Raw genomic sequence first — 26,846 nt, 5'->3', positions numbered from 1 at the left:
GTTTGTTGGCACCATTAAAGGCCTGGGAAGTGTGTGACTCATTCAGGTTGTGCACTTACCTGCTGCACCGTCTGGCCTTTGGTGACATACTCATTGCCAACCTTGACCCTGGGGTAGCAGAGAGCTTTGAGCAGGTCAGCAGAGTTAAGACTTTGGAGATAAGCAGCCTTGTCAGCCACTGCAGAGACACAGTTCAAGAAATGTTGTTTAATGGCAGATGCTTCTTTAAGATAGTCTTTCCATTTTCCTCCAATCCATTTTCATTATTATTTAAATGAAAACCTAAATAATTCTATAGAAGATCAGGCAAGGCTTCCTGTACATTAGAGCATGTACTTGCTAATAAATGATCAGTCACTTACACTGGCCTTTGGTGATTTGTTGCAAGCAGCTTTGGAGTCATTTAGCAAAATCAAACGTAAGTCCAATGTTTATGGAAATACTTTACGTAAGACAAAAGCCAGAGTTCCCTGCTCTTAGGTGTGGTTGAAAGGTGACATGAATACACCTTATCTCAATTTTGCTCTTCCCAAGTTACCATCAATGACCAGTTTCTTTATCTGAAAATGTAGGAACTAAGTCTCAATGGATGATTCCTACGTCGTCCCCTTCTGAAATGTTGCCAATGACTCTGATGTAAATGAGGGAGAGAGAATGTCGAGCTGGGATGGTCAGGAAAGGCTTCAAAGGAGCAGATAACTGTAGCTTCCATGGTGGTTTCTGTAATTTCCATATTCCTTCCATAGAGTATAAGACTTTTCTTTTTCGGTTTCTGTTTATCTTATTTGATGCCTAGATTGTCTGCAGGTTTACATGTAGACCACACACACACACACACACACACACATGTGCACAGATGTCTAGGGATATCCTCCACCCCCAGCTCTGTGTTTGGGCAGACATTGTATCTCCCTGCTAGGTTTACCCAGTTGGTGCTGAAACACACTGAAATGCCAAGTTATCCTGTATACCTTCTTGTCATTTCTAAGGCAAAGTAAGCATATGGTTCTGTCTTATTCTCTCTCTGATTTGGCCCCAGGTTGTGCTTTTTAAACACATACTTATAAGTGGCTATTAGGGTTCGTTTTCTCTTTTTGGTGTGTGTAGAAATGGCGGAGATGTGGAGATGCTAAAAGGAAAAGAGGGCGAGGACAGAGCGCAGTATGTGTACTGTGTGCGTGCCCTTCAGAAATTTAGTTGCAGAGAAGATGTGAGTTTAGAAGAACTTTTTATTGTTTCTTGTTGTATTTTCTGTCTTAAACCCAGTTGGGGGTTCATTTGGTACCTTCAGTGCCATCTGGCTCTGCTTGCTCCTCACGCTGCTTTTGCTTGAATTTCATGTTCCCATAATGCATTACTGCCCCCGTGAGCTTGTAGATGGACACTTTCTCCTCAGGAGTAAAGCCCAGGATGTCTATGGCGCTCTGTCAGGAGAAATGACAGGACAAAGGCTAGGGCAGAAGATATTAACGTATTTTGGTGAATTTACACTATATTCTAAGGTAACCACACTTACAGCATGGTTGCTATCATCATTTCCATGCATAATAGATTTTTTAAAAAGTGAGTGTTTGTCTTACATCAGTGGCCATCAGCTCTTCTTGGTCATCAATGCTAGGGACTGTGATCTCCCCTTGACTGACAAAGGCATAATCATATGGGTTGGTGGTGATCAGGAGCATTTCTGGGTACACAGAGTTCAGGGTGTATGTTTCACATTAAAAGTAGTTAACAAAAATATTAACTTTTGTCTGTGAATTTAGGTTCATTCTTACCAATCAGATCTGGCTTCTTATTGGAAGTGATCTGGTAAAAAATATGGTAGCTTCTTTCTGCCTTCAACTGGAAAGTAACTCTAGACTTTTCTAGAAGATCTGGAAAGAGGGGGAAATAGGCATTGAATTAGAAAAAATATCAGTGCTCCTGAGATAGTAAATGAACCACAATGTCTTTGGCTAAAATTGGGGTTATTACAATAGGCTTCTTTGAGATTTCAACTTTATGATGGATCCTGTTGGTACTGTATGTAAGAATTCCAAATACATATGGCAATTACCCAAGGTTCTCACCCTTTAAAAGCAAAGAGTGAAGTATGCATGCTCTAGTAACAAATTAGCTTTTCACATGGATGACTTGTGACCTTTGTCTTATAATTGATCTTTAATATCCCCTCCTTCCTCAGCTCACCTTAGATTCTTTGGTGAGTGATTACCTTGGAAACATCTGCCAAAGCTCAGATCAAGAGCAAATCACAGAATGCCTGCCAACCTGGCTCCATCAGTCCTGCACGACCAAGTGATAGTTGGCAGGCTCCGCTGCCCTGGCCCTCTGCTACCTCTCCCCCTGCCATCTGCCAAGGGATGGGCCCTTTTCTGAGAATTTGACTACTGTGGAAATGTGGCCAGTTAGTGTGAAATGCATGTTTAGCAAATGTTAGATACTCTATTTGAACCAGTAAATGTGAATCCTTCTGCAAAAAAAAAAAAGAGCAAATCACAGAAATGTATTGTAAACCTGTAGATAACATATAGGAACCCGTGAATAGTCCTACTGTTGGTCCTGGAAAAAATGCCATAGTTGCTTCTGAGACTGGAATTCCAAAATGTGCTGCAGAGCCATCAGTCTGACACTGAGGTAAGCAGAGCACACAGAGGTTGTGGAGAATTATGGCCTTAGGTCGCGAGCGGCCCTGGCAGCAGGCTCAGTGCTCACCACGTGTTGACAGTATCCCTGCAAATGACATCCCTGGTTTATCTGTTTGAGTTTCAGTGGTTGTGTTACTCACATGTTTCAATATCAGCAGAAGCCAGTTTCCCTGTGGTCCCGAAGTGGATCCTGATGAATTTACCCTTGCAAGTGGAAAAGACAATGTTACATACAAAACAGCACATGAGTAAGAAGAGATTGAAATAATGACTGAGAGATGCCTTTGTGGGCATTTAAGACCCGAGAAAACCCTTCTGTGACCCAGAGACTCACAAAGCGAGAGGAATTGTCGTTCCTCACGGTCTTGGCGTTGCCAAAGGCCTCCAGCAGGGGGTTGGCACTGATGATCTGATCCTCCAGAGTCCCCTGCAGAGAAACACAAGAGCAGAAACACAAGGAAGTCCGTGGCTTCCTGAGTGCCCTGCCCATTATGATTCTCACATGCCTATCAGACCCACCTGCATTTTGCCAGGTTCCTCCTTCTTCTTCTCCCCAGTGACTGCAATTGTTGCAAAGTACTGGATGACACGCTTCGTGTTCACAGTCTTTCCTGCCCCAGATTCTCCGCTGTCAAATAAAAACCAGAGAAGAGATCAGAACTACAGCTCACATTGTCAACATCTAAGACAATCACCACCAATCAGAGAAGAAGGAAAAATCACATACGTGATCAGAATGGACTGGTTCTCACGATCTGTGAAAGAGAAATCAAGACCGTCATTTTTAAAAATAGTGCACATTCCCTGTGAAGATTATTGACTCTGTTCAGATTAAATACAGTTTATTCTTTTTAACAATTTGAAGATATTGCCTGTGATTTTGGCTTTGTGTGTAGCTCCCAGACAGTACTTGCCTCTTGGAGTAAAATTTGTGAAAATGAGAGGTAAAGAATCATCTGTTTCTTCTGGTATTTTATTAATTTAAAAACTTATGGGCAATTCCAAACCTATACAAAGGTAGAGGCAATACTGTTAAAAGCTCCTACGTACCTGTGTATACAGCGTTTCAGTAGTTACTATCTGGCCAATTTTATATAATCTATATTCCCATCCCAAGCTCGGTTATTTTAAAGAAAATTCCAGGCATCACATACTTTCATCTGTAGCTATTTCAGTAAGAATCAGAAATCTGAAGTTTCATTTAACAGATAAAGAAAGGAACCCAGGGAGGAATAAGTGATTTTTCTGATAGTTACATCACTTGTTAAGATATTTTGGTCTTCTTGACTTCTGGTTTATATATGTTTCGGCTGTCTGGCCTCCTCCCAGTTCTTGATATTAACTTGACTGCTGGTAATACTAAAAAAGGAAGAGATCTGGAATTGTATTAATAACTGTCACTGTTCATTTCCTTTTATTTCTCTCCTTTATACACATTTTCTAAGTAATGCAAAAACTGTCACTCTATATGACTGATATGTTGGATTTATACCAATTTTCTGATGTTAAATTTTTAATTCTGTACTGATTCTAGAGCATTCTCAAATCTAAAAAAACCTATTCAGAGAAATAGATACAAGATGGATGCTATTTAGATGTGCATATAGACTTCAGAGAACTTTAAAGCTCTGTTTCGGAACGTAGAGACAGATTTTGAAACATATTCAGATTGATTTCTTTTTCCAATAGAAGAAAAACCATGAAAGATCATGTCGCACCTAGTGGGAACATAGATAAGAAAACAGTGTTTTAGTCTCTAACGTGGTCAGATGCTACAGTTTTGCATGGTTTTATATCAAAATCATGTTTGGAGATAAGTAATCTTGAATTTGGAGCAGCCCCAAAATCTGGGGAAGTGGGGACCTTGGTAGAGGTGGCGGTATACATACCAGTGTAAATGCAACTGCTGTGTGTTAAAACCTCTGGAATGAGCCTGAATTTCGATAATTTCTGGAAGGTAGCTAGGTTCTGTTGACAACCAAAGAACAGTTTACTAGCATGAAATCTTTATAGAATTGCTGGCCAGTTTGTAATGCAAGATTTGTTTTTTATCCCTTTCTCTTCTCCTTTAAAAGACAATTTAAAAACAGCGCAACAAAACAAACAAAAAAGAAACCAAAATGGAACAAAAAATCTCCAGTTTCTAATATCTCATGGAACAACAGGAAACTCAGGAATTCAGGATATTTCCAAAGGCAATACATTTGGTGTATGCCGATAAAAGATTTTAATGCTATATTTGGGCCTGCAATTTGTATCAAAGCTGTTTGTTTATGTTTTGATAAGACAGGAGCAACAGACTTTGAAATAAATTTTTAAAAAATGTTTTCAAAGAAGGATGGATTTCTATTTTCTTCCATTCTAGTAGGAAAATGCTTCAAAATCTTTGGGAGGGAAGTCACAGTTCTTTCTTTACTCATGTTCTATCTCAAAGGCTGGCAGTGTTAGCTGTATCTATTAAAGATAAAGGAATTCACAACGCTTTCCAGCTATGGCTGGTAAGTATTTTCCTTGAATATACTAAAAAATATATTTGAACTTTTTCCCCTCTCCAAATCAGAAATTAAAAAATATGGAAAAGAAACATATATGTAGGTCTGCTAATTGTTTCAACTAGGCTTCCAGTTTGTAGCTGGGTTAGCTTGGGCAGGTCAGTGAACTCAGTGACTAGCTTCATTTTACTCATCTGTAGAGTGGCTGTGGGGAAGATTATGTGATGTTACAGCATTGAAAGTTTCTTGAAAACAGTGAAGCCCTGTGTGGCTGCCATGTATTATTGTAATCAAAGCCCAAAGTCTACTTGTTCATTCAAGATTCCGTTTCCACATTTCTGTAAATAGATGCATCACTCACTCACCAGTCAGCATGAACTGATAGGCGTTGTCAGAGATGGAGAAGATGTGGGGCGGGGCCTCCTGGCGCTTTTTGCCCCGGTAGGCTGCCACCACCTCGGGGTTGTACACCGGCAGCCACTTGTAGGGGTTGACAGTGACGCAGAAGAGGCCCGAGTAGGTCTGAGAAAATCAGAACACTCAACATGTGGGATTTGATTCTACTTGGAGAGATAGATGAAATAAAGAGAGGTTGAAGGGCACTCACGTAGATCATCCAGGCTGCATAACGCTCTTTGAGGTTGTACAGCACTCCGGGCTCGTGCAGGTGGGTCATCATGGCCATGTCCTCGATCTTGTCATATTTGGGAGGGTTCATGGGGAAGACTTGGTCTTCTCTGACAGTGAGAGTCTGGCAAGTAAAGTGAGAGTCAGGTTTGTATTAATGGTTGAAGGTAGGATTTATGTGTATCTGCTTTGGTTATAAGACTACGATTGTGGGCACTTTCCATTATATTATTCAGTGTCCTTTAAATAAAAGCACAAAAATGTATTCATCTTAGAGTTTGATGGTAAAAAAAATAATCTGTTTCCTGTGATGAGCTAGAATACTTCCTACTCTTTAAAATATACTTTTTTTCCTCCCACATTTTCATGTCCCAGGTTTATCAGTTTATATCATTTTACTTCAATGGGTTTAATTTTTTATTTCTCCTTGCCATTTATTATAAGAAACTTCAATTTGGGAGGAAGTAATGGGAAGATTAATACATTATTTACCTTAGTAGGTAATAATTCTTTTGATAGAAACTAGTTTTTATTTCTCCCAGGTTTGGAGATTTAGACTGGGAAGTGAGTAATTGAAGGGAAATGCTGGAGGCTGACTAGTGGCTTAAAGTTCTTTTGGTGGTTGGGAAAGGGAGAAGTGAGAATTTCTTTTACCTTCCAAATCTGATGTCTGTTAATGGACTGGAAGGGTGTCTGGATTGGCAATAGACTTGGAAATTGTGAGCAAGGAAGGCTTCAACTTGAAGTGAGGAGATGGAGAAATAAAACAGGAAGGATTTTCTCCTTATGTTTTTACTTACTGCTCCACGTTCTGTCTTTACAGTTACTTTCCCCCCTTCCTTGCTTTGTATGATGCTCTTCACATAGGATTCCTTGGGCTCTGCCACAAAGACTGATGTTTTAGCATCAAAGGGCTTGTTTTGGGCTTCAATCCGCTCCTTTTCTGATTTTCGAAGGTAGGGAGCAGCTTCGCCAAAAACAGCCATCTCAGCATCTGAACTCGCACTCATGGTTGCGATTTATTTAGAGAGAATTCTGCCTTGGGGAAAGAGTAGGAGAGAGGGAAAAGAGAAATCAGAAGTTATATACATGTGAGAAAAAAATTTGAAATGACAGAAATATTGAGGTTCCATCCCCAGCCTGGACTGTAATTGTTCTTCCAACCTGTGTTGACCAGCATTCTATTAAGTGTTAATAACACTAGCACAGGGCTGGTTTGGAATGAGACAGCAATCTGAGTGATGCTTCATTTTTAGGGCTTTGAAAATTTCCTTCCCAGATGGCACGTCTTGATCCTCAGGGCTAGGGCACCTACAGCTGAGTGAGAATGGAATCCTTGCCTGTTTTAATCTCTAAACTCTAATAATATCTATAGCTAAGACTGTTGTTGATGGATTGTTTTATAGCAACTGTCATTCTTTAATCCTCAGATGCATAATGTTTGCATCTGCCATTTGCTGGGATGATTATAGAGTTAGGAGGGAAAGTTAGTCTTGTGCAAATGAAAGTTGATATCTTCCAAGCTACCCAAAACATTTTTGCCTTTTAGATGGCCTTTTTTTTTTTTCTCTTGTAAGCCAAATAATTCTTTTTAACATCCACTTTATGTTAAACATCTCTTGGTGGGTCATTAACCTCATAAGAAATCATTATCACTCTAGGGTTTTTTTTTTCTTTTAATATATCATTTGGCTTGTTACCAAGAGACTTAGCATTGCCTTAATTTCAAAATCTCTTTTAACATTCTCCTTTTGGCATGAAGGATTTGAACTGTCAGTTAACAGATCTAAACACAGGGGAATGAGAGCTTCAGCACGAAGGTGTTTCATCCTGCATAAATTCCACAGGCTTCTTTTCTCTTCATCCAGAAAAAGACAAGACAGAAATGTAAGAGCTTATCACATGCATACGAGCCATTGTCTTCTGTTGATAGATATGTGTCTCAGCATTGGCTCATTACTTTGATTGGGTCTTTTCTTTATACTCTCAGGCAGTGAATTACTTGGGGGAAGGAACAGAATCTCTCCTTCTATTTTAAAGTGTGATAGATAGCACTCTGGGGTGTAATTCTTGTGATTTTTTTTAAACAAACAGTAACAAATCTTTCTAAAAACTACAGTGAATCATGAAAAAGTAGCTAAAATATTATGGTTTTAAGAAGATGTTCATTTCTGTTCACATATTTTAGATTAAGAATGTTTACAGGTATTTAAAAAATACTGGTAAAACACCCAAGTATTCAGCATTTGTCAGTAGAAGGAGGTTGGTATGGAGTAGTCCATTGCCCCTGACAGTTGTTTAGTGCCGCTGAGAACTCACTGTCAAAATTCATTCTTTCCCAAATGGTCCTTTAATCCTGGAACTCAGATGAGGGTAGTCTCTGAGAATAAGACATTTGGAAGAAGTGATTTCCCAGCATTTATAAGCAGACATTTGGAAGGACAACATATTTACATAACTGCAAAATATAAGGAAACGGTGTACAGTGAAGAGCTGTCCCCAGCTTTGTTAGGCTACATCCCTTCTGTCATCAATAAATGAATAAAACTGAGTCTTACCTCTGGATTCCAGATGAAGATGCAGGTTCAGGAGCATCTAAAGCTGTAAAGCAATGAGTTTCTTTTTAGAGAAGCTATGAAATTCTAGTAAGATAGTTACAGAATTAAAACTTGCCTGGTCTAAATTACAGAATTAAATAAATTCCAGTAAGATAGTTACAGAATTAAAACCTGCCATGGCTTTATGAAAATAAAAGTCAGAGCTGGAAGGAACAATTTCATGCTCAGAGATGGGCTGTGGGGTAAGCTGTTTCTGTCCCCTGGAGCCCTGCAGGTCCCAAGGCCCCCATTCACTTACCTCTGGGTCCTTGGTGGAGATGTAGCAGGAGGGCTCATCGTGCTTATATAGGAGCTGGTGTGCTGATCCTGCAGCTTGCTCCTCTTTGTTAGGGCAAGACATTTGGCAGCGTGAACTCTCAGAATAATTTGTTCTGACATTTGTCATGTTTGGATATAATTAGAAGTATTCATATCATTTTGAGTATGTGGACCAATCTCCTATAAATAATGTGACAGGGACCAATCTGCTGGCAGAGAATGCTTTCTAGTGTGCTGGGAAGGTAATCTTTGACAGTGCCTGGTGGGGCCTCAAAGTAAGTTCCTAAGAGCTATATTTGATTTGGCAAACTCTCACACATGCCTGTGGTAACCCAACGATCACAGCCTCAGCGAGCATTGCTTTTAGGGCCCTAACCACGTTTTCCTTCTTTGTTACCATAGGAACCCCCACCATCTTCTCTACCTTGTGTCACTGCCAAGGCTCACCCTTGGAGTCTGGGCTTGGGCAGCAAGGCCAAGGTGAGAGAAGATTCTGTACTGAGTCCCTACCATTAAGTTAGTGCTCATCCATCCAACATTGAAAAAAATATTATTTATTAGAAAATAATATGTATTTTTGTAGTAAAAATACAGATAAGCAAAGAGAAAAAAATGTCTGTAATCTCATTATGCAGAAGTAAGATAAGTTATAGACATATAAATTTGATCATACTATATACACATATATAGCACATATTTGCTTTACAATCTACTTAAAAAATTCTATCATAGATAATTTTCATACCACCAATGAAATTTACACTCTTATTCTTTAAAAAAATTATATTAACATTCTTTTAAAATTAGAATCTTCTTTTTTTAATGGTTAGGGATATTGAAGTATACTTTATATATAGCAAAATTCACTCTTTCTATGTGGCAGTTATGTGAGGTTTTTTTGCTACTATTTAAAAAAAAATGTTAAACTTTACAATAAAATTCACTTCTTTTGTTCTATGAGTTTTTCATGTGCACTGTTTCTTGTAACCACTGCCATAGACAGGATGCAGTTTCTACCTTTTTTTCCCCCAGTTGGAAGATTTATATTTTCCTAGAAGATTGCCCGTTCCATGTGAGTTTTTATAGATTTTTTGGACATTTTTTTGTGCATATCTTTTTATGGTTTAAAAAAGCTCTTGTGTAGTCATCTATTCCTTTTTATTTTTTTAATGTATTTTGATTTTGTTTTTTTATTTTAAATCATATTTGCCAAAGTTTTGTCTTTGTGTTTGCTCTTTTTCATTTAGATTTACCAAATAAGTTTTCTTCTATTTTATTATTTTCTGCTCTTAATCTTCTTCATTCTTTTAGTTCTTTAGGTTTATGTTGTTTGTGTGTATCTAGTGTCTTGAACTGAAAGCTTACTTCATTTATTTTCATTCTTTCTTATGATCTTGCATGTTATGGTTATAAAATTTTCTTTGGTTACTACTTTGGCTGAATCCCAGGGGTTGATATGTATTATAGTACCCTTGTACAATTATCATTTTAAAGTTTCTGTTTCCATTTCAGCTCTCAATTTATCTTAAGTGTGATTTTCTTTTTTTTTTTTTTTTTAATTTCCAGATGTATAAATTTGGGCTTTACGGGGGAGGATTCTCTTTTAGCTGCTGGTTCTTTCTCTTGTGTGTGTACACATGCAGTTTATTTCTTAGTAGATCCAATAGCAATGAGGGACCTCGTGTGTCTATATTTGTGTTTGTGTGTATAAGTAATAAAACAGTTCAAGTAGCATCCAGATCAGAACTCCTAGGCAAAAACTGATATGCTTTTTGTCTCTATAGTTTTGCCTTTTCTAGAAACTTCACACAAATGGAATCCTCTAGTGTGCAGTCTTTCACGTCTGGCTTCTTTTCCTTAGTATGCTTTTTGAGTTCCTCCATGCTGTTGTATACATCAACAGTTTATTCATTTTTGTTGCTAAGTAGTAGTCTATGATATAGTGCCACATTTTGTTTATCCATTCAAATTGATGGATATTTGAATTGTTTCTAGTTTTGGCTGTTATGCAAAGAGTTGTTGATAATATTCCATACAAGTCATCTTGTGGACATTTGTTTTCATTTCTCTTGGGTAGATAACTAGGAGTTGAGTTGCTAGATTGCATACGGCTAACTTCTTAAGAAATTGCCAAATTCTTTCTGACAGTGGCTGTGCCATTTTACATTTCCACCAATAAGATGAGGCTTCCAGTTTTTTTAATATTCTCACCTACACTTGTATTGTCCTTGTTTGCTAAAGCCATCCTAGCAAGTAAAGAATCTGCCTGCAATGCGGGAAACCTGGATTCGATCCCTGAGTCGCTAACATCCCTTGGGGAAGGAAATGGCTACCTATTCTAGTATTTTTGTGTGGAGAAGTCCATGGACAGAGGAGCCTGACAGCTTATAGTCCTGGGATCGCAAAGAGTTGGACATAACTGAGCGACGAGCCCTTGCTATATATCCTAGTGAGTGTAGAGTGGTATCTTAATGTTGTTTTAATTTGTATTTCCTTAATGAATTAATGATTTTGGTTACTTTTTATATACTTATTTGCCATTTATATATTTTCTCTAGGTGAAGAGTCTATCCAATTGTTTAGTTCATTTAAAAAATTGGATAATTTTCATATAATTTGTTAGAGGTCTTTATACCCACATATATAGATATAGATATATGTTTTGATATAAGTCCTTTATCAGATATATGATTAACAAATATTTTCTTGCAGTCTGTGGCTTCTCTTTTCATTTTCTTAATGGTGCCTTTTGAACAGCAAAAGTTTTAAATTTTGATGCAATCCAGTTTATCAGTATTTTCTTTTATAGATCATGTTTTTATGATTTTTCTTGTTTTAAAATTGAGACTATAATAGTGTGAGAAAGCGGTTGTGTTTCCCTCCCAGAGTCAACAACAGTTATCAGATTCCTGTGTGTCCTCAAGAGGTATTTTATGTATGTATAAGCAAATTTAGATATATTTTTCCCCCATATGACTCAGTTCTTATGAATTTTTTAGATCAGTATATTTTAACCTTTTTTTCAATAACTTTCCCACTGAAGAGAGACATTAATCAAATTTAATTCATTAAGTTTAATTTCTTTTTAAGAAATGAATACTCAGCATAAGATTTTAATTAAATGGATTTAAATTTAAACGAATTAATTTCTCTATAACAAAAGAGATTAAGCAATAAGGTTTTTTCAGATAAGGTTGAGCTTTTTTTTTTCTTTTTTCTGGGGGCCATAGAGAGGCACAAACTATTATAATGCCTAAGATTTTTTTGCTCTCCTAAGAACTAATTTTTACTTCTTAAGGACTGATATCACCTCCATTGAAAAGTATGTGTTAGATGTTTGAAAAGCATTTATGTTCTCTCATTGTTGGCTACAAAGTTTTTTAAAATTTTATCATTCGACTTATTATTTGTGTTTTCCAAATCATCTGTTTTCAGTTTTGTCTACTTGATTTGTGATTTTTCTAATAGATGTAAGTTAAGAGTCCACTCTGGTTATTCTCAGATTGTCCAGATTTTTGTTTATGTAATTCAGTTAGTTGCTAACTCCATAGAAATTTATGATAGTTTTATCTTTTTTGGTAGATTGTATCTTTTTGAAATGAAATATGAACTATCCCTGCTGCTTTTAGTAGTATTTTGCTTTGAGTTCTGTTTTTTTGCTAATATTTTGCTATACTGTGTTGCTTTTACTTTTCACTTTTCACTTTCATGCATTGGAGAAGGAAATGGCAACCTACTCCAGTGTTCTTGCCTGGAGAATCCCAGGGATGGGGGAGCCTGGTGGGCTGCCGTCTCTGGGGTCGCACAGAGTCGGACACGACTGAAGCAACTTAGCAGCAGCAGCAGCATGTATATGGACTATCTTTTTCCATATCTTTATTTTCATACTTTCTGAGTATTTTATTTTATATCTAGCTTAAAAAATCAATCAAGTAGGTACTTTAAAAATTCATTATATGGACTTCTTTGAATAGGTAAGTTTTAGAGGCTGCAAACTGGCCTGTATTTTATGGTGAACACAGTATAAGGCTTCCCTTGTGGCTCAGCTGGTAAAGAATTCGCCTTCAATGTGGGAGACCTGGGTTCGATCCCTGGGTTGGGAAGAGCCTTTGGAGAAGGAATGGCTACCCACTCCAGTATTCTGGCCTGGAGAACTCCATGGATTGTATTGTCCATGGGGTTGCAAAGAGTAGGACATGACTGAGTGACTTTCACTCACTCACTCACTCAGTGTCTTAAATATCCATGTAACTAGCCAGATGTTATTTTGTATGATTTTACGCAAGTCACCTAACATCCATAGGCTTCAGTTTGTTCATCTGTTAAAGGACAATTATAATAATTTTCTACCACCTCACAGGTTTAATGAGAAATATAATTAATCCTCACAGGATCAGTGAGAAATATGTGTGAAGCAGCTACCATAGTAACTGGCTGTGTAGAAAGTATTTGATAAATATTGGCTATTATCATTCTGTTGAAAACCATGTAAAAGATAGGACTCTATTACCATAGGTCACAGGATATCACTGGAGTCTTTTAAACAAGGAACTGACGTTTTAAGATTTGCATTTTAAACACAGTTATGGCAGCATCATGGAAGATGGATTGGAAAAGTGCAGCAGAGATAACCTACTTAAGCAGTTGTTGTGCTATTTTAGGGAAGAGTTGAGAACCTAAACTAATCCAGTAGCTCTTGGAAAAGAAAAGAGGCGGGGGTGTGTGTGGGGTGTGTGGGGGATTGTAGACTTGACTGTCCTTGCTGCTGGTGAAATATAAATAACTGTAGATGTTTAGGAATCACTTAATTTATTCTACCCCAAGACAATGAAAACTAAATTTCCTGAGATTACGGTAATATTTCTCTATGGAAAGGGAACAGATTTGGAAGTAATCGACAAAGGATAGAGCTGTAATTCAACATCAAATTGCAATATTCAGTTCAGTTCAGTCGCTCAGTCATGTCTGACTCTTTGTGACCCCATGAACCACAGCACACCAGGCCTTCCTGTCCATCACCAACTCTCAAAATCAAGCCAAACCCATTTCCATCGAGTCGATGATGCCATCCAACCATCTCATCCTCTGTCGTCCCCTTCTCCTCCTTCCCTCAATCTTTCCCAGCATCAGGGTCTTTTCCAATGAGTCAGCTCTTCCCATCAGGTGGCCAAACTATTGGAGTTTCAGCTTCAGCATCAGTCCTTGCAATGAACACCCAGGACTGATCTCCTTTAGGATGGATTGGTTGGATCTCCTTGCAGTCCAAGTGATTCTCAAGAGTCTTCTCCAACACCACAGTTTGTAGTAAAAGAATGCAAGTTTCCAGGAATAATAAATTTTTACTGACAACAAAGTAACAAGCCCACCCTTGCGTTCAGTTCAGTCACTCAGTTGTGTCCAACTATTTGCAGCCCCGTGGCATGGACTGCAGCATGCCAGGCTTCCGTGTCCATCACCAACTCCTGGAGCTTGCTCAAACTCATGTCCATTGAGCCAGTCATGCCATTCAACCATCTCATCCTCTGTCATCTCCTTCTCCTCCCACCTTCAACGTTTCCCAGTGTCAGAGTCTTTTTTAATAAGTCAATTCTTCACATCAGGTGGCCAAAGTATTGGAGTTTCAGCATCTGTCCTTCCAATGAATATTCAGGACTGATTTCCTTTAGGATTGACTGGTTGGATCTCCTTGCAGTCCAAGGGACTCTCAAGAGTCTTCTCCAGCACCACAGTTCAAAAGCATCAATTCTTTGGCATTCAGCTTTCCTTGTGGTCCAACTCTCACATCCTACATGACTACTGAGAAAACCATAACTTTGAATATACTAACCTTTGTCAGCAAAGTGATATCTCTGCTTTTTAATATGCTGTATGTAGGTCAAGCCCACCCTACCTGACATCAAACATATTTTAGAAATGTAGTGATGGAAATAGTGTGAAGTTAATGTAGGTGAAGGTGAGTAGATTAGAAGAACTACTATTAGTAGTCTAAAAATGGTTTCTGGCATGTACAGAAATTTAGTATATCAAAAGATAGCACTTCAGATCACCTGGGGGTGGGGGTGGAGAGAAAGGACAATTAGGTCCTTGCCTGACACCATTTATAAAAATAAATGCTAGATGAATTGAAATCTTAAGCATTAAAACAAAGGAAAACTGTAAAAAAAAAAATCAAGAAGAAATGGAGATATGAGTAAATAGAAAAAGTAGCCAAAAGATACAGACAGACAGTTAATGGAAGAGGCAATGCAAGTGGCCAATAAACTTGAAAATACTCAAAGTTCAGGATATTCAAGACCAAATAACAACTGGTATATTTCACCCATCAGGTTGAACAAAACCAAAACCAAAAACTCAACTAAAATTTCAGAAATGAAGACTTGATTGGAATAAAGAGGCATTTATTTTGGCTTTATTCTTTATTAGGACAAGAAGCACTTGAATTGTGTTCTGCTAGACCATCACTTCATGGCAAATAGATGGGGAAACAGTGGAAACAGTGGCTAAGTTTATTTTTCTGGGCTCCAAAATCAATGCAGATGGTGATCGCAGCCATGAAATTAAAAGATGCTTACTCCTTGGAAGGAAAGTTATGACCAATCTAGACAGCATATTAAAAAGCAGAGACTACTTTGTCAACAAAGGTCCATCTAGTCAAGGCTATGGTTTTTCCAGTGGTCATGTATGGATGTGAGAGTTGGATTATAAAGAAAGCTGAGCGCTGAAGAATTGATGCTTTTGAACTGTGGTGTTGGAGAAGACTCTTGAGAGTCCCTTGGACTGCAAGGAGATCCAACCAGTCAATCCTAAAGGAGATCAATCCTGGGTGTTCATTGGAAGGACTGATGCTGAAGCTGAAACTCCAGTACTTTGGCCACCTGATGGGAAGAGCTGACTCATTGGAAAAGACCCTGATGCTGGGAAAGATTGAGGGAAGGAGGAGAAGGGGACGACAGAGGATGAGATGGTTGTGTTAGGGAAGCACACTTATTGAAACCGCCCACCCTGGCCAGGCACCATAGTAACCATTTGCATGAGTTGTTTTATAACAGGAGATCCTGATAAGGAATACGGAACTAATAAGCCACCACCAACTGGAAGAGTTCAGGAAAGGTCTAAAGGAGACACCGTGTGTCCGTCCACTTCCCAGAATCCCTCTCACTAGCACCCATCTTGGATGAGCAATGTGTGTGCCACCAGGAAAGACTCTGAATTAGAAAGATTGGCCAAAGACCACCTGGAAACTAATCCCATCACCATAAAACCCGAGACTGTGAGCCACAGGGCAGAGCAGTTCTCCTGGGTTCCCTTACCCTACTGCTCTCCACCCGGGTGCCCTTTCCCAATAAAATCTCTTGCTTTGTCAGCACATGTGTCTTCTCGGACAATTCATTTCCGAGTGTTAGACAAGAACCCAGTTTTGGGCCCTGGAAGGGGTCCCTCTTCCTGCAACAGTTGGATGGCATCACCGACTCAATGGACATGGGTTTGGGTGGACTCCAGGATTTGGTGATGGACAGGGAGGCCTGGCGTGCTGAGGTTCATGGGGTCCCAAAGAGTCAGACATGACTGAGCAACTGAACTGAACTGAGACTACAAAATGGGAGAGATTTATATAGACAAAACTCCACAAGGTTGCATAAACTGTCAGGAAGTACGATTGGAACAGGTAAAAAGTGAAGGTGCTTGTTAAACAAAGATTTGTTGGGGGTCTGTAATGATTATATGGTGGGGAGAGTACTTTAAAACTAAGTTTGTAGAGTTATAATGTTTTGAAAATGGTTGTTAGAGTCCTTGAGTTTGATACATTTCAGGGAAAATTCAAGTTTTCATGTAAGAATATGTCTTAAACCACATGTAAAATGTCCATCTAGCTCCATTTTGGATGCCTGAACCATAGTTACTCCATTTTGATTTTTTAAATGATCGTAAATATGTCATCAAAATTGATAGTAGCAAATGGTGATGTGGGAGAGTGGATGCTCTCATATGCTATGGATAAGGGTGTAAAATTCCAGGGAAATTTGTTCCATCTTTTGAAATTTAAAATTGCAATAATTGCCATCTTACTCTTTTCCTATAGAAACATGTGGTGGGGGTGTGGGGGACAAGAGGTGTGCCTAAGCTGTGCATCTAACATTTCTTCTAATAGCAAAACTTTAGAAACAAATGTCCCTTCAGTTATTTTGTCTGTGATTAATTAAGTGGCCACCTGTTAAGTAGTGATGCTCTGATTATGTGGTGAGTAGTTGAAACCTAACACTCACTCTAATCTGAGATAGGGATCAACATAATGCATTTTCCACTTGTTTCCTTTGAGATGCAACCCTGGAAATGGAAAACCTTATTTAAAATGACAGTAAACAAGCATGTAAAGAGTTTTGATGGCAATGTACAAGAAAACTAAGCTGTGAGCTGTATTTTGCTAAAACTTATTTATTGGTGTATTCCAACCCTTCTCCAATGCAGATATCTCTTACCCAATTCTTGTGTGACAACTCCTTTCTTTTAACTTGGAGCAAAAGTTCTTCCAAGGTATGGCTTATATCCTTTGTCCTTGCTCTTCTCACTGGTATCTGCTTACAATTAAGCCCAGAGCCAGCATTAAGTTACTGTATCTAATGGTCCTTCTACTCTGAGTCCTTGCCAAGAATTAGCTTACAATTCCTAAGGTTCTCTTTGCCCTGAGGATTTTTCTATTTTTTCTCTTGATGGAAGAGAAGCAAAGGAATTACAGCCACTTGAGGCATTTCTATCTTTTCTGATATGAGACTCTAGTTATCTCATCTTCAAGAAAACGAAGTAACTCCTGTCTTTTCATGACTCCTGCCAAAGAGGAATGTTGTTTAGATTCATCTATGCTCTTTCATTTCTTTTTATTGGTGAGTAATAGTCTGTTGTGAGGATATACCAGATTTTTTCATCTCTTCTCTTGCCAAACCATATTCTTTCCTTTTGTGGGCATATCTTTTATTTCATTTGTTCAATCTAAGGAGTAGAATAGCTATATCAAAAGGTATAAAGTTGTGTATTTAATTTATAAGAAATGGTCAGACAGTTAAAAAACAATTGAACCATTTTATGTCCTTACTAGTATACATGGAAAATGTAGTTGTCCAGCATCCTTGCCAACACTTGTTATTGTCAGTCTTTATAAATTTAGCCATTCTTATGGATGTATAGTGGAAGCTTCTTGTGATTTTAATCAGTATCCTCTAGATCAGTGATATTGAACATCTTTAAATCTGATTATTGGACCTTCACATATCTTCATTTTGAAAGTGTATGGTAAGTTGTATGTGTACATTTCATGTTTTCATTTCAGTTCCTGTATGCACTGCAATGTGTTCATCACCAGAAGTTTAGTGTCTACCTAATCACCATATAGTTGACCCCCCCTTTACCCATTTTTCCCTCCCCAAACCCCCTTCTCCTCTGGTAACCACTGTTCTGCTTTGTTCTCTATCTATGTGCTTGCTTTTGTTTGTTTGTTTATCCCACATACAAGTGAAATCATACAGTATTTGTCTTTTTCCATCTGATTTATTTCATTTAGTATAATACCCTCAAGGTCCATCCATGTAGTTGTTTATGATAAGAATTCACCTTTTTTATGGCCAAGTAGTATTCTATTTTGTATACATCTTCTTTATCCATTCATCCATCAGTGGGCACTTAGGCTGTTTTTATATCTTGACTGTTGTAATAATGCTGAGAATGAACATAGGAGCACATGTATCTTTTTAATGTTTTCATACTCTCTGAATAAATATCCAGAAGTGGGACAGTTGGATCAAATGGGAGTTCTAGCCTTACTTTTCTGAGGAATCTCTGTACTGTTTTCCACAGAGGCTATAACCAATTTACATTCCCATTAGCAGTTCATGATGTTTCTCTTTTCTTCACATCTTTGCCAACACTTGTTATTTCTTTCTTTCTTTTTTCTTTTTCTTTTCTTTTGGATAAAGCCATTTTAACAGGCTTGAGGTGATGTCTCATTGTGGTTTTGATTTGCATTTTTCTGTAATCAGTAATATTGAACATCTTTTCATGTGCCTCTTGGCCATCTATACATCTTCTTTGGAAAAATGTTTAATTAACTCCTCTGCCTATTTTTTAATCAGGTTGTTGTTTTTTGTTTTGTTTTTTTGTTGTTGATTAAATGGTATGCCTGACTGCTTCCAAGATATTTTTCTTTGCCTTTAGGATTCAGACATTTATGATAGAATTTGCTGTGGATTTAAGTTTATCCTACTTGAATAAACTCCTTATTGAATCTGTAGGTTATGTCTCTTGACAAATTTAGAACTTTTCAGCCATTATTTCTTTGAGTACTTTTTCACTCTGTTCCTTCTCTTCATTTCAGGACTCTGATAATATGAATATTAGATTTGTTTGTTATGGAGGCATGGAACCCTTAGGCTCTGTACATTTTCCTGTTCATTTTCTTTCACTTGTTCAGGTTGGGTCATTTCTGTTCCATATTCCAATTCACTGAATCTCTCCTCTGTCCCCTCCATTTTTCCATCGAGGCTGTTCATTGCATTTTTAAAATTTGTAATTGTATTTTTCACTTCTAAAATTTCCATTTTAGACTTTAGATATTCTGTTTCTTTGCTGGGGCTTTATAGTTTTACATTTGTTTCAAGCATGTTCATAATTGCTCCTTGAGGCATTTTTATTGTAGATGCTTTAAAATCTTTGTCAGGTAATTGTAACATCTCTTATCATCTTGATTTTGACTTTTTCCAGTCATTTATCCTTTTTCAATTCAGTATGAGATCTTCTTGAATAATGAGTGATCTTCAACTAAAGCCTAGACATTTTTGTATTATGTTCTGTAATTGTGGATCTTATTTAAAGCTTTCATCTAACTTTCTGTGACATTGTTCTGTTAAGGTAAGGGGGTGGTACCACTTTGTTACTGCCAGGTGGAGGTACAAATCCAGGTTTCTTTCTGTTAACACTTGAGAGGGAGGTCTCCTTATTAATTCTGGGTGCAGATGGATGTCTTCCAAGTGGTTGTCTCTGCCTTCACAGTTGGGGGGCAGTAGCCTCATTAACACTGTGCAGTTGTGAAAATGCTGACTTCCCATTAGGCCTCCTTTGACAGTGAGAAGAACAAGAGTTACCTGATGGCTGAGAGTCAAGGATCCCATCTATTGACTGCATTTGTGGGGTCCCATTACTGGCTAGCAAGCATGAAAGTCTTTTCTTCCTATTTGGTCTCTCCTGACACCACCCTAGTGGTGGTGGGGCACCTCATTGTGGCCTTATGGGGGTAAAGAATAGATTTTCTCCTTGACTTTTGCTGGTGGTGGGATACAGCCATAGGTTTGTTTTTTTTTTTTTTTTTTTGCGGGGTGGGGGGCGGCGGCGCGGTGTTGGATTGAATCAGTTATCTAAAAGTTTTTCAGTTGCTAGGCTGCCCATTACTTTGTACTTGGGTTAGAGAGAAAAGATTCTTGTTGGGGCTTTCTTGGCCTGCACTCATATGTGTTTCTATGCTATCTGCTTCTTCAGTTTCAAGTCTGGGGCATATTAGATAAAAAGAAAACCTGGAGAACTTAGCTAGCTGGTCCATCTTCTTCTCTCCACTTTCAGAATTTCTTAGGTTAGTTTTATGTCTAATGCCCAGGGGGTTTTAGCTGTGATTAGTGGGAGGAGTAGGGGAAAGCAGGTCCACTTCATCTTCCTGGAGACAGAAGTATCTTTACTGATTTTTTTGTTTAATTTCTATTGAATACCGAGAAAGTGGAATTAAAATATCATCTGGTTTGAGATTTATTTTGGGATAATGTGTGTAAAATCCCTAACACTGTGCATGGCACACATGAAATTATTACTGGATTATTATTCATCCCACAAATATTTCTTGAGTACTTGTTACATGCCGGGCAGTGTTCAAGTCATCAGACATTCAACAGTGAACAAAACAAAGTCCTGCCCTTGCGGAGATTTTATTTTAGCTGAGGGAGAGAGATATTAATGAGTAAGTTAAAAATCAAGGGGTGATTTAGTCCTAAGTATTTTATTCTTTTCATTGCAATGGTGAATGGAATCATTTCCTTAATTTCTCATTGTTAGTGTATAGGAATGCAAGGGATTTCTGTGTATTAATTTTATATGCTGCAACTTTACTATATTCTTTGATTAGCTCTAACAATTTTCTGGTGGTATCTTTAGGGTTTTCTATAGAGAGAATCATGTCATCTGCAAACAATGAGAGTTTTACTTCTTCTTTTTCAATCTGGATTCCTTTTATTTCTTTTTCTTCTCTGATTGATGTAGCTAAAACTTCTGAAACTATGTTGAATAGTAGTGGTGAGAGTGGGCCCCCTTGTCTTGTTCCTGACTTCAGGGGAAGTGCTTTCAATATTTCACCATTGAGGATAATGTTTGCTGTGGGTTTGTCATATATGGCTTTTATTATGTTGAGGTATGTTCTTTCTATGCCTGCTTTCTGGAGGGTTTTTTTCATAACTGGATTTTGAATTTTGTCAAAGGCTATCTCTGCATCTATTGAGATAATCATATGGTTTTTACTTTCAATTTGTTAATGTGGTGTATCACTTTGATTGATTTGCAAATATTGAAGAATCCTTGCATCCCTGGGATAAAGCCCACTTGGTTATGATGTATGATCTTTTTAATATGTTGTTGGATTCTGTTTGCTAGAATTTTGTTGAGGATTTTTGCATCTGTGTTCATCAGTGATATTGGCCTGTAGTTTTATTTTTTTGTGGCATCTTTGTCTGGTCTTGGTATTAGGGTGATGGTGGCCTCATAGAATGAGTTTGGCAATTTACCTTCCTCTGCAATTTTCTAGAAGAGTTTGAGTAGGATAGGTGTTAGATCTTCTCTAAATTTTTGGTAGAATTCACCTGTAAAGAAACAAAAGACCTATATATAGAAAACTATAAAACACTGATGAAAGAAGTCAAAGATGACACAAGAGATGGAGAAATATACCATGTTCATGATCAGAAGAATCAATATAGTGAAAATGAGTATACTACCCAAAGCAATCTATAGATTCAATGCAATCCTTATCAAACTACCAACAGTATTTTTCATAGAACTAGAACAAATAATTTCACAATTTGTGTGGAAATACAAAAAACCTTGAGTAGCCAAAGCAATCTTGAGAAAGAATGGAACTGGAGGAATCAAGCCTGTCTGACTTCAGACTATACTACAAAGCTGCAGTCATCAAGACAGTATGGTACTGGCGCAGAGACAGAAATATAGATCAATGGAACAAAATAGAAAGCTCAGAGATAAATCCACATACCTATGGACACCTTATCTTTGACAAAGGAGGCAAGAATATACAATGGAGAAAAGACAATCTCTTTAACAAATGGTTCTGGGAAAACTGGTCAATCACCTGTAAAAGAATGAAACTAGAACACTTTCTAACACCATACACAAAAACAAGCTCAAAATGGATTAAAGATCTAAATGTAAGACCAGAAACTATAAAACTCCTAGAGGAAAACATAGGCAAAACACTATCTGACATAAATCATAGCAAGAGCCTCTAAGACCCACCTCCCAGAGTAATGGAAATAAATAAAAAATAAACAAATGGGACCTAATTAAACTTAAAAGCTTCTGCACAATGAAGGAAGCTATAAGCAAGGTGAAAAGACAGCCTTCAGAACAGGGGAAAATAATAGCAAACAAAGCAACTGACAAAGAATCTCAAAAATATACAAGCAGCATATGAAGCTCAATACCAGAAAAATAAATGACCCAATCAAAAAATGGGCCAAAGAGCTAAGCAGATATTTCTCCAAAGAAGACATACAGATGGCTAACAAACACGTGAAAAGATGTTCAGCATCACTCACTATCAGAGAAATGCAAATCAAAACCACAATGAGGTACCATCTCACGCTGGTCAGAATGGCTGCTATCAAAAAGTCTACAAACAATAAATGCTGGAGAGGGTGTGTGGAGAAAAGGGAACCATCTTACACTGTTGGTGGGAATGCAAACTAGCACAGCCACTATGGAGAACAGTGTGGAGATTCCTTAAAAAACTGGAAATAGAACTGCCATACAACCCAGCAATCCCACTGCTGGGCATACACACCAAGGAAACCAGAACTGAAAGAGACACATGTACCCCAATGTTCATCACAGCACTGTTTACAATAGCCAGGACATGGAGGCAGCCTAGATGCCCATCAGCAGATGAATGGATAAGAAAGCTGTGGTACATATTACTCAGCTATTAAAAAGGATGCATTTGAATGAGTTCTAATGAATTAGATGAAACTGGAGCCTATTATACAGAGTGAAAAAGTCAGAAAGAAAAATACCAATATAGTATATTAATGCATATATATGGAATTTAGAAAGATGGTAACGATGACCCTATATGTGAGACGCAAAAGATACACAGATATAAAGAATAGACTTTTGCACTCTGTGGGAGAAGATGAGGGTGAGATGATTTGAGAGAATAGTATTGAAACATGTATATTACCATATGTGAAACAGATCACCAGTCCAAGTTTGATGCGTGAAATAGGGCACTCAAAGCCGATGCACTGGGACAACCCTGAGGGATGGGATGGAGAGGGAGATGAGAGGGGGATTTAGGAAGGGGGACACAGGTAGACCCATGGCTGATTCATGTCAATGTATGGCAAAACCCACTACAATACTGTAAAGTAATTAGCCTCCAATTAAAATAAATAAATAAATTTAAAATAATCAAGGGGTGATGAGGTGCATGAAGACATTTAAAGTGAATCCAAGGACTTAGAAGTATAATTGGTAGGGCAGGGAGAAGGGGTTGTCTTTTGATACTGAGTAGCTGGGGAAGTTCTTGCCTGGAGAATCCCAGGGACAGGGGAGCCTGGTGGGCTGCCATCTATGGGGTCGCACAGAGTTGGACATGACTGAAGCGACTTAGCAGCAGCAGCTGGGGAAGGCCTCTCTATGAAGGTGTAATAAATCTGAATCCTGCAGTTATGAAGGTATGAGCTATATGGATGTCCAGGTGAAGAGCACTCGCTCTTCCTTTCCTCTCATGAAATGCAGATTACTGACCTTGCTTCTAGGGGAAGATTGTCATCAGCACCTCTCACTGATCAGGCTAGGCTGGGTTCCTCAGTTCTTCCAGGATTGAATTAGAAGATACTGGTCTAGGTCTCACTCTATTACCTGTTAATTATGCAACTATGGCAAACCATTGTCCTCATTGTATCTCATTTTCCAAAAGGATTCTATCTGTCTCACATCATTGTGAATGTTTAGTGACTGATAAATTGTAAATGAAAATGTTTTGCAAATAAAAGAGTCTACAGATGTAAGATATTATAATTATTTCATATAATTATAATAACAGTGTTTTCCAACATGAACTCAAAGGCATTTACATGGTATCTTAGTGATTGTTTTAGCTCAGCCTTTTCATTTTATAGATGAAAAAATTGAGGCCCAGAGAAGTTGGGCTGAATTGACAGGCGTATATGTGGGGCAATAGTACATCATATGTAATTTCTTTGTGAAATATTTGGTCATAATTTAGAGCCATGGTTTTCAGAATGTAGTCACTGAACTAACAGCAGCATTAACATCACTTGGGGCGTTGTTAAAAATACAAATTTTGGGGTCCCAACATAGACCTACTGAATTAGGAACTCTGGAAGTGAGACCCAAAAACCTGCATTTTAACAGGACCTCGAGATGACTCTGATGCATGCTACATTTGAGCAGTACTAAAGAAGAGGTTCAAGTAACCTCTTGGCTCTTGAGGAAGGATGCTGGCAGTCTTAATGCTCCAAGGCAGCCCTCAGCAAAATTGTTAGTAAATGGCCTCTGTGGACACATTTTCTTACTGCCTTTCCCTCTCTCCAGCTTGCCTTCCTTCAGGCACATCTCAAGAGACCTCTTTCTATGCTTTTTTAGTTGGTTAGCCAATAATTCTAGCTAGAGTATTAGTTGAGATTAGTATATTCTCAATTTAATTAGAGATTAAAGTGAACATCCTTGAGGAAGCCAAGGGTTCAGTCTCTAAGAGTAGGATATGTAGAGAGAAGATTGAGAGAAAGGGAAGTACTGTTTTGGAGGAGAGGGATCTTGAGATTTCTTCTGATTTTGGTGTCGCTTATGTGAAGACTTATGAATTGAGTTGAGGGGAAAACATTCATGATCTTTTCAAGTATCAGTATGTTAATGGTCCCAGATTTTGCTTTCAGTTGTCATGGTCCTAAGAGCATAGAGAGTAAAGAAACTGGCCTTTGTACAAATTTTTAGGAGATGTTTTAGTATAACGGTACCTGGCTAGATACACAAGCACTAGGGCATGGCCCTCTCTGCTTAGTTCTGCTTGCATACATTTTAAATGGATTAATCTGTAAGTCAGAGAAAAAGTCCCTTGCCCTTTGTAACATTTCACAGTCTTCTTCCAGTCTCAGGTTCTTTCCATCCTAGTAAGTCTAAGCAATACTTGTCAGGAAGGAATTGGACTTAAACTGCCTCCATTTTTCCTGATTTAACATTAATCATGGAGACAATCTTCTTCTTTCTCCTTGCTGGCATCCTGTTTGGATTCTTGTAGAAACAGTTCCCAAATCTCAATGATCCCTCATGTCAGTTAAAGAAAATACAAAGAGCATTATTGAGTATTTATATATGATCATGTGTGGTTTTATTGTAAGACATAAGGATATAAATCTATAAATCACTTAATCTATGAAGAAGATGAAGAATATTAACTATCATAGCTGTGACTCTAAATCCTTGCTGCCTTATTTAATCAAGGACCCCAGAGTAATTGACCCCTAGAGAATGAAATCCACTCTCAACTCTCTACATAAGCAATTATTTAAATAGTTAGGAGACAGGATAATAAAGCAATTGCCCAGGGCTTTTGAGGTCAATAGGTTCACTCTACAGAGTTTAATTAAAATTTGATAATAAATGCCTACTCCAGGCAGAATATTTCATTAGTCTTCATCATGACCTAGGTAAAATATTCCTTATAATTATGTTCTACTGCTTTTAAATTCTCTCCTCATGAAGCAAGTTCCTTATTGCTAATTAGGATTCCCACACTGGGGAAAGGAGACTTCCCACAGTAGCTTTCTTATGAGAGAGGGATGCACTGTAAAAGAGTAAATTGGGGTTCGACTAGCTTGTTTTTAAATATCTACAGAGTGAAACCAAATTGTAAGCTTTAAAAAGTATTTTAAAAAAGCACTCTGGCAATGGCTGTGATAAAATTTCAGTCACATTCTTTTTGATATTAAGAAATTATTTTTTCTAGTTCCTGCTTGAAATATGTATGGTACTGAGAAAATTTAGGTTTCTTGGTAAGCAGAAGTGTGTGTAGAAATTAGGTCAAAAGGAAGATTTATCTTTAAAGTTCTGTCCTTTTTCTTGGAGAGGTAGGTGGTTCTGAGGAAAAGCTTTTCCCTTGGAAGGAAATAAAATCTGTAACGACAAAGTAACTGCGAGGCTTGAGTGGTGTGAGACGGTCTAACTTTCTCATGTTCTCCCAGGCCTTTCTTATAGCAGTGTTGGAGCTCTGCTTTCATGCTGCGTTCTGGTTCATTTCTGTCGCTGTCATCTGCAGTCTATCTCATGTAAAAAGCGCCACAGTCTTTCCAGGCTCTGTTCTTTCCTATTCTCCTCCATCCTCCACGCTACTACCAGAATCACATCAACTCGCCTCCACATGAAATGTGACCAGTTAGATGCTTGTCCTAATTCCTCAGGCCTGCGTGTGGGGCTGTGCCCCTCAGTCAGGTCTCAGCTTCCGTCTCTGGCCTTCTCAGATGCTCTTTGCTCATGGAGCCTCTGCTTCAACTATTCTGAGATCTCATGCTATTTTCTCTTCTTAGAATGCTCATCTCCTTTTGTCTTTCACATGATAGCTATCTACTCATCTTTTAGGAGCTAACTCCGTCTCCTCTGAGATGCCTTCCTGGATTCCCCCGGTTCGCATCTCATTCTCTGTTGTTACCACACGTTGTTTTCATGCTTCTCTCAGAGTATGCATACTGTACTAGAATCTGAATGGCCATGACTTGCTGGCTTGAGGTCTTCAAGGGCAAGGACACAGTGGTCATATCCATGGTGCCCATTTCTGTACAGACACATTCTTGGTACTCAGTAAAAATGGTTGAATGGAATTGAGGGTCCATTAAACACCTTTGCTTCATTTCACTTGCCTTCTATGAAAATTG

The 26,846-nt window shown here is 38.1% G+C and overlaps 1 protein-coding gene across 1 annotated transcript in view; it reads right to left on the bottom strand.

Moving 5' to 3' along the window:
- The window catches only part of MYH8 (myosin heavy chain 8), a 28,565-nt gene extending 20,222 nt beyond the window's left edge, over positions 1-8,343 (bottom strand). The window contains exons 1-12 of the mRNA XM_040243345.1: positions 8,323-8,343; positions 6,565-6,803; positions 5,745-5,888; positions 5,503-5,659; positions 3,373-3,400; positions 3,165-3,273; positions 2,980-3,072; positions 2,786-2,849; positions 1,776-1,874; positions 1,581-1,684; positions 1,286-1,424; positions 60-178 (exon numbers count right to left, since the gene is read on the bottom strand). Of these exons, the coding sequence (XP_040099279.1) occupies positions 60-178; positions 1,286-1,424; positions 1,581-1,684; positions 1,776-1,874; positions 2,786-2,849; positions 2,980-3,072; positions 3,165-3,273; positions 3,373-3,400; positions 5,503-5,659; positions 5,745-5,888; positions 6,565-6,774 (1,266 nt within the window). The 5' untranslated portion in view covers positions 6,775-6,803; positions 8,323-8,343. The remainder of the gene's footprint in view (positions 1-59; positions 179-1,285; positions 1,425-1,580; positions 1,685-1,775; positions 1,875-2,785; positions 2,850-2,979; positions 3,073-3,164; positions 3,274-3,372; positions 3,401-5,502; positions 5,660-5,744; positions 5,889-6,564; positions 6,804-8,322) is intronic.
- Positions 8,344-26,846: the final 18,503 nt, after the last annotated feature.

Source organism: Oryx dammah, unplaced genomic scaffold (assembly GCF_014754425.2).
Source record: "Oryx dammah isolate SB20612 unplaced genomic scaffold, SCBI_Odam_1.1 HiC_scaffold_8, whole genome shotgun sequence".
In the NCBI taxonomy this organism is placed as follows: domain Eukaryota; kingdom Metazoa; phylum Chordata; class Mammalia; order Artiodactyla; family Bovidae; genus Oryx; species Oryx dammah.
The sequence above is the reverse complement of the archived record's forward strand: the minus strand, read 5'-3'. Positions and strand labels throughout refer to the sequence as shown.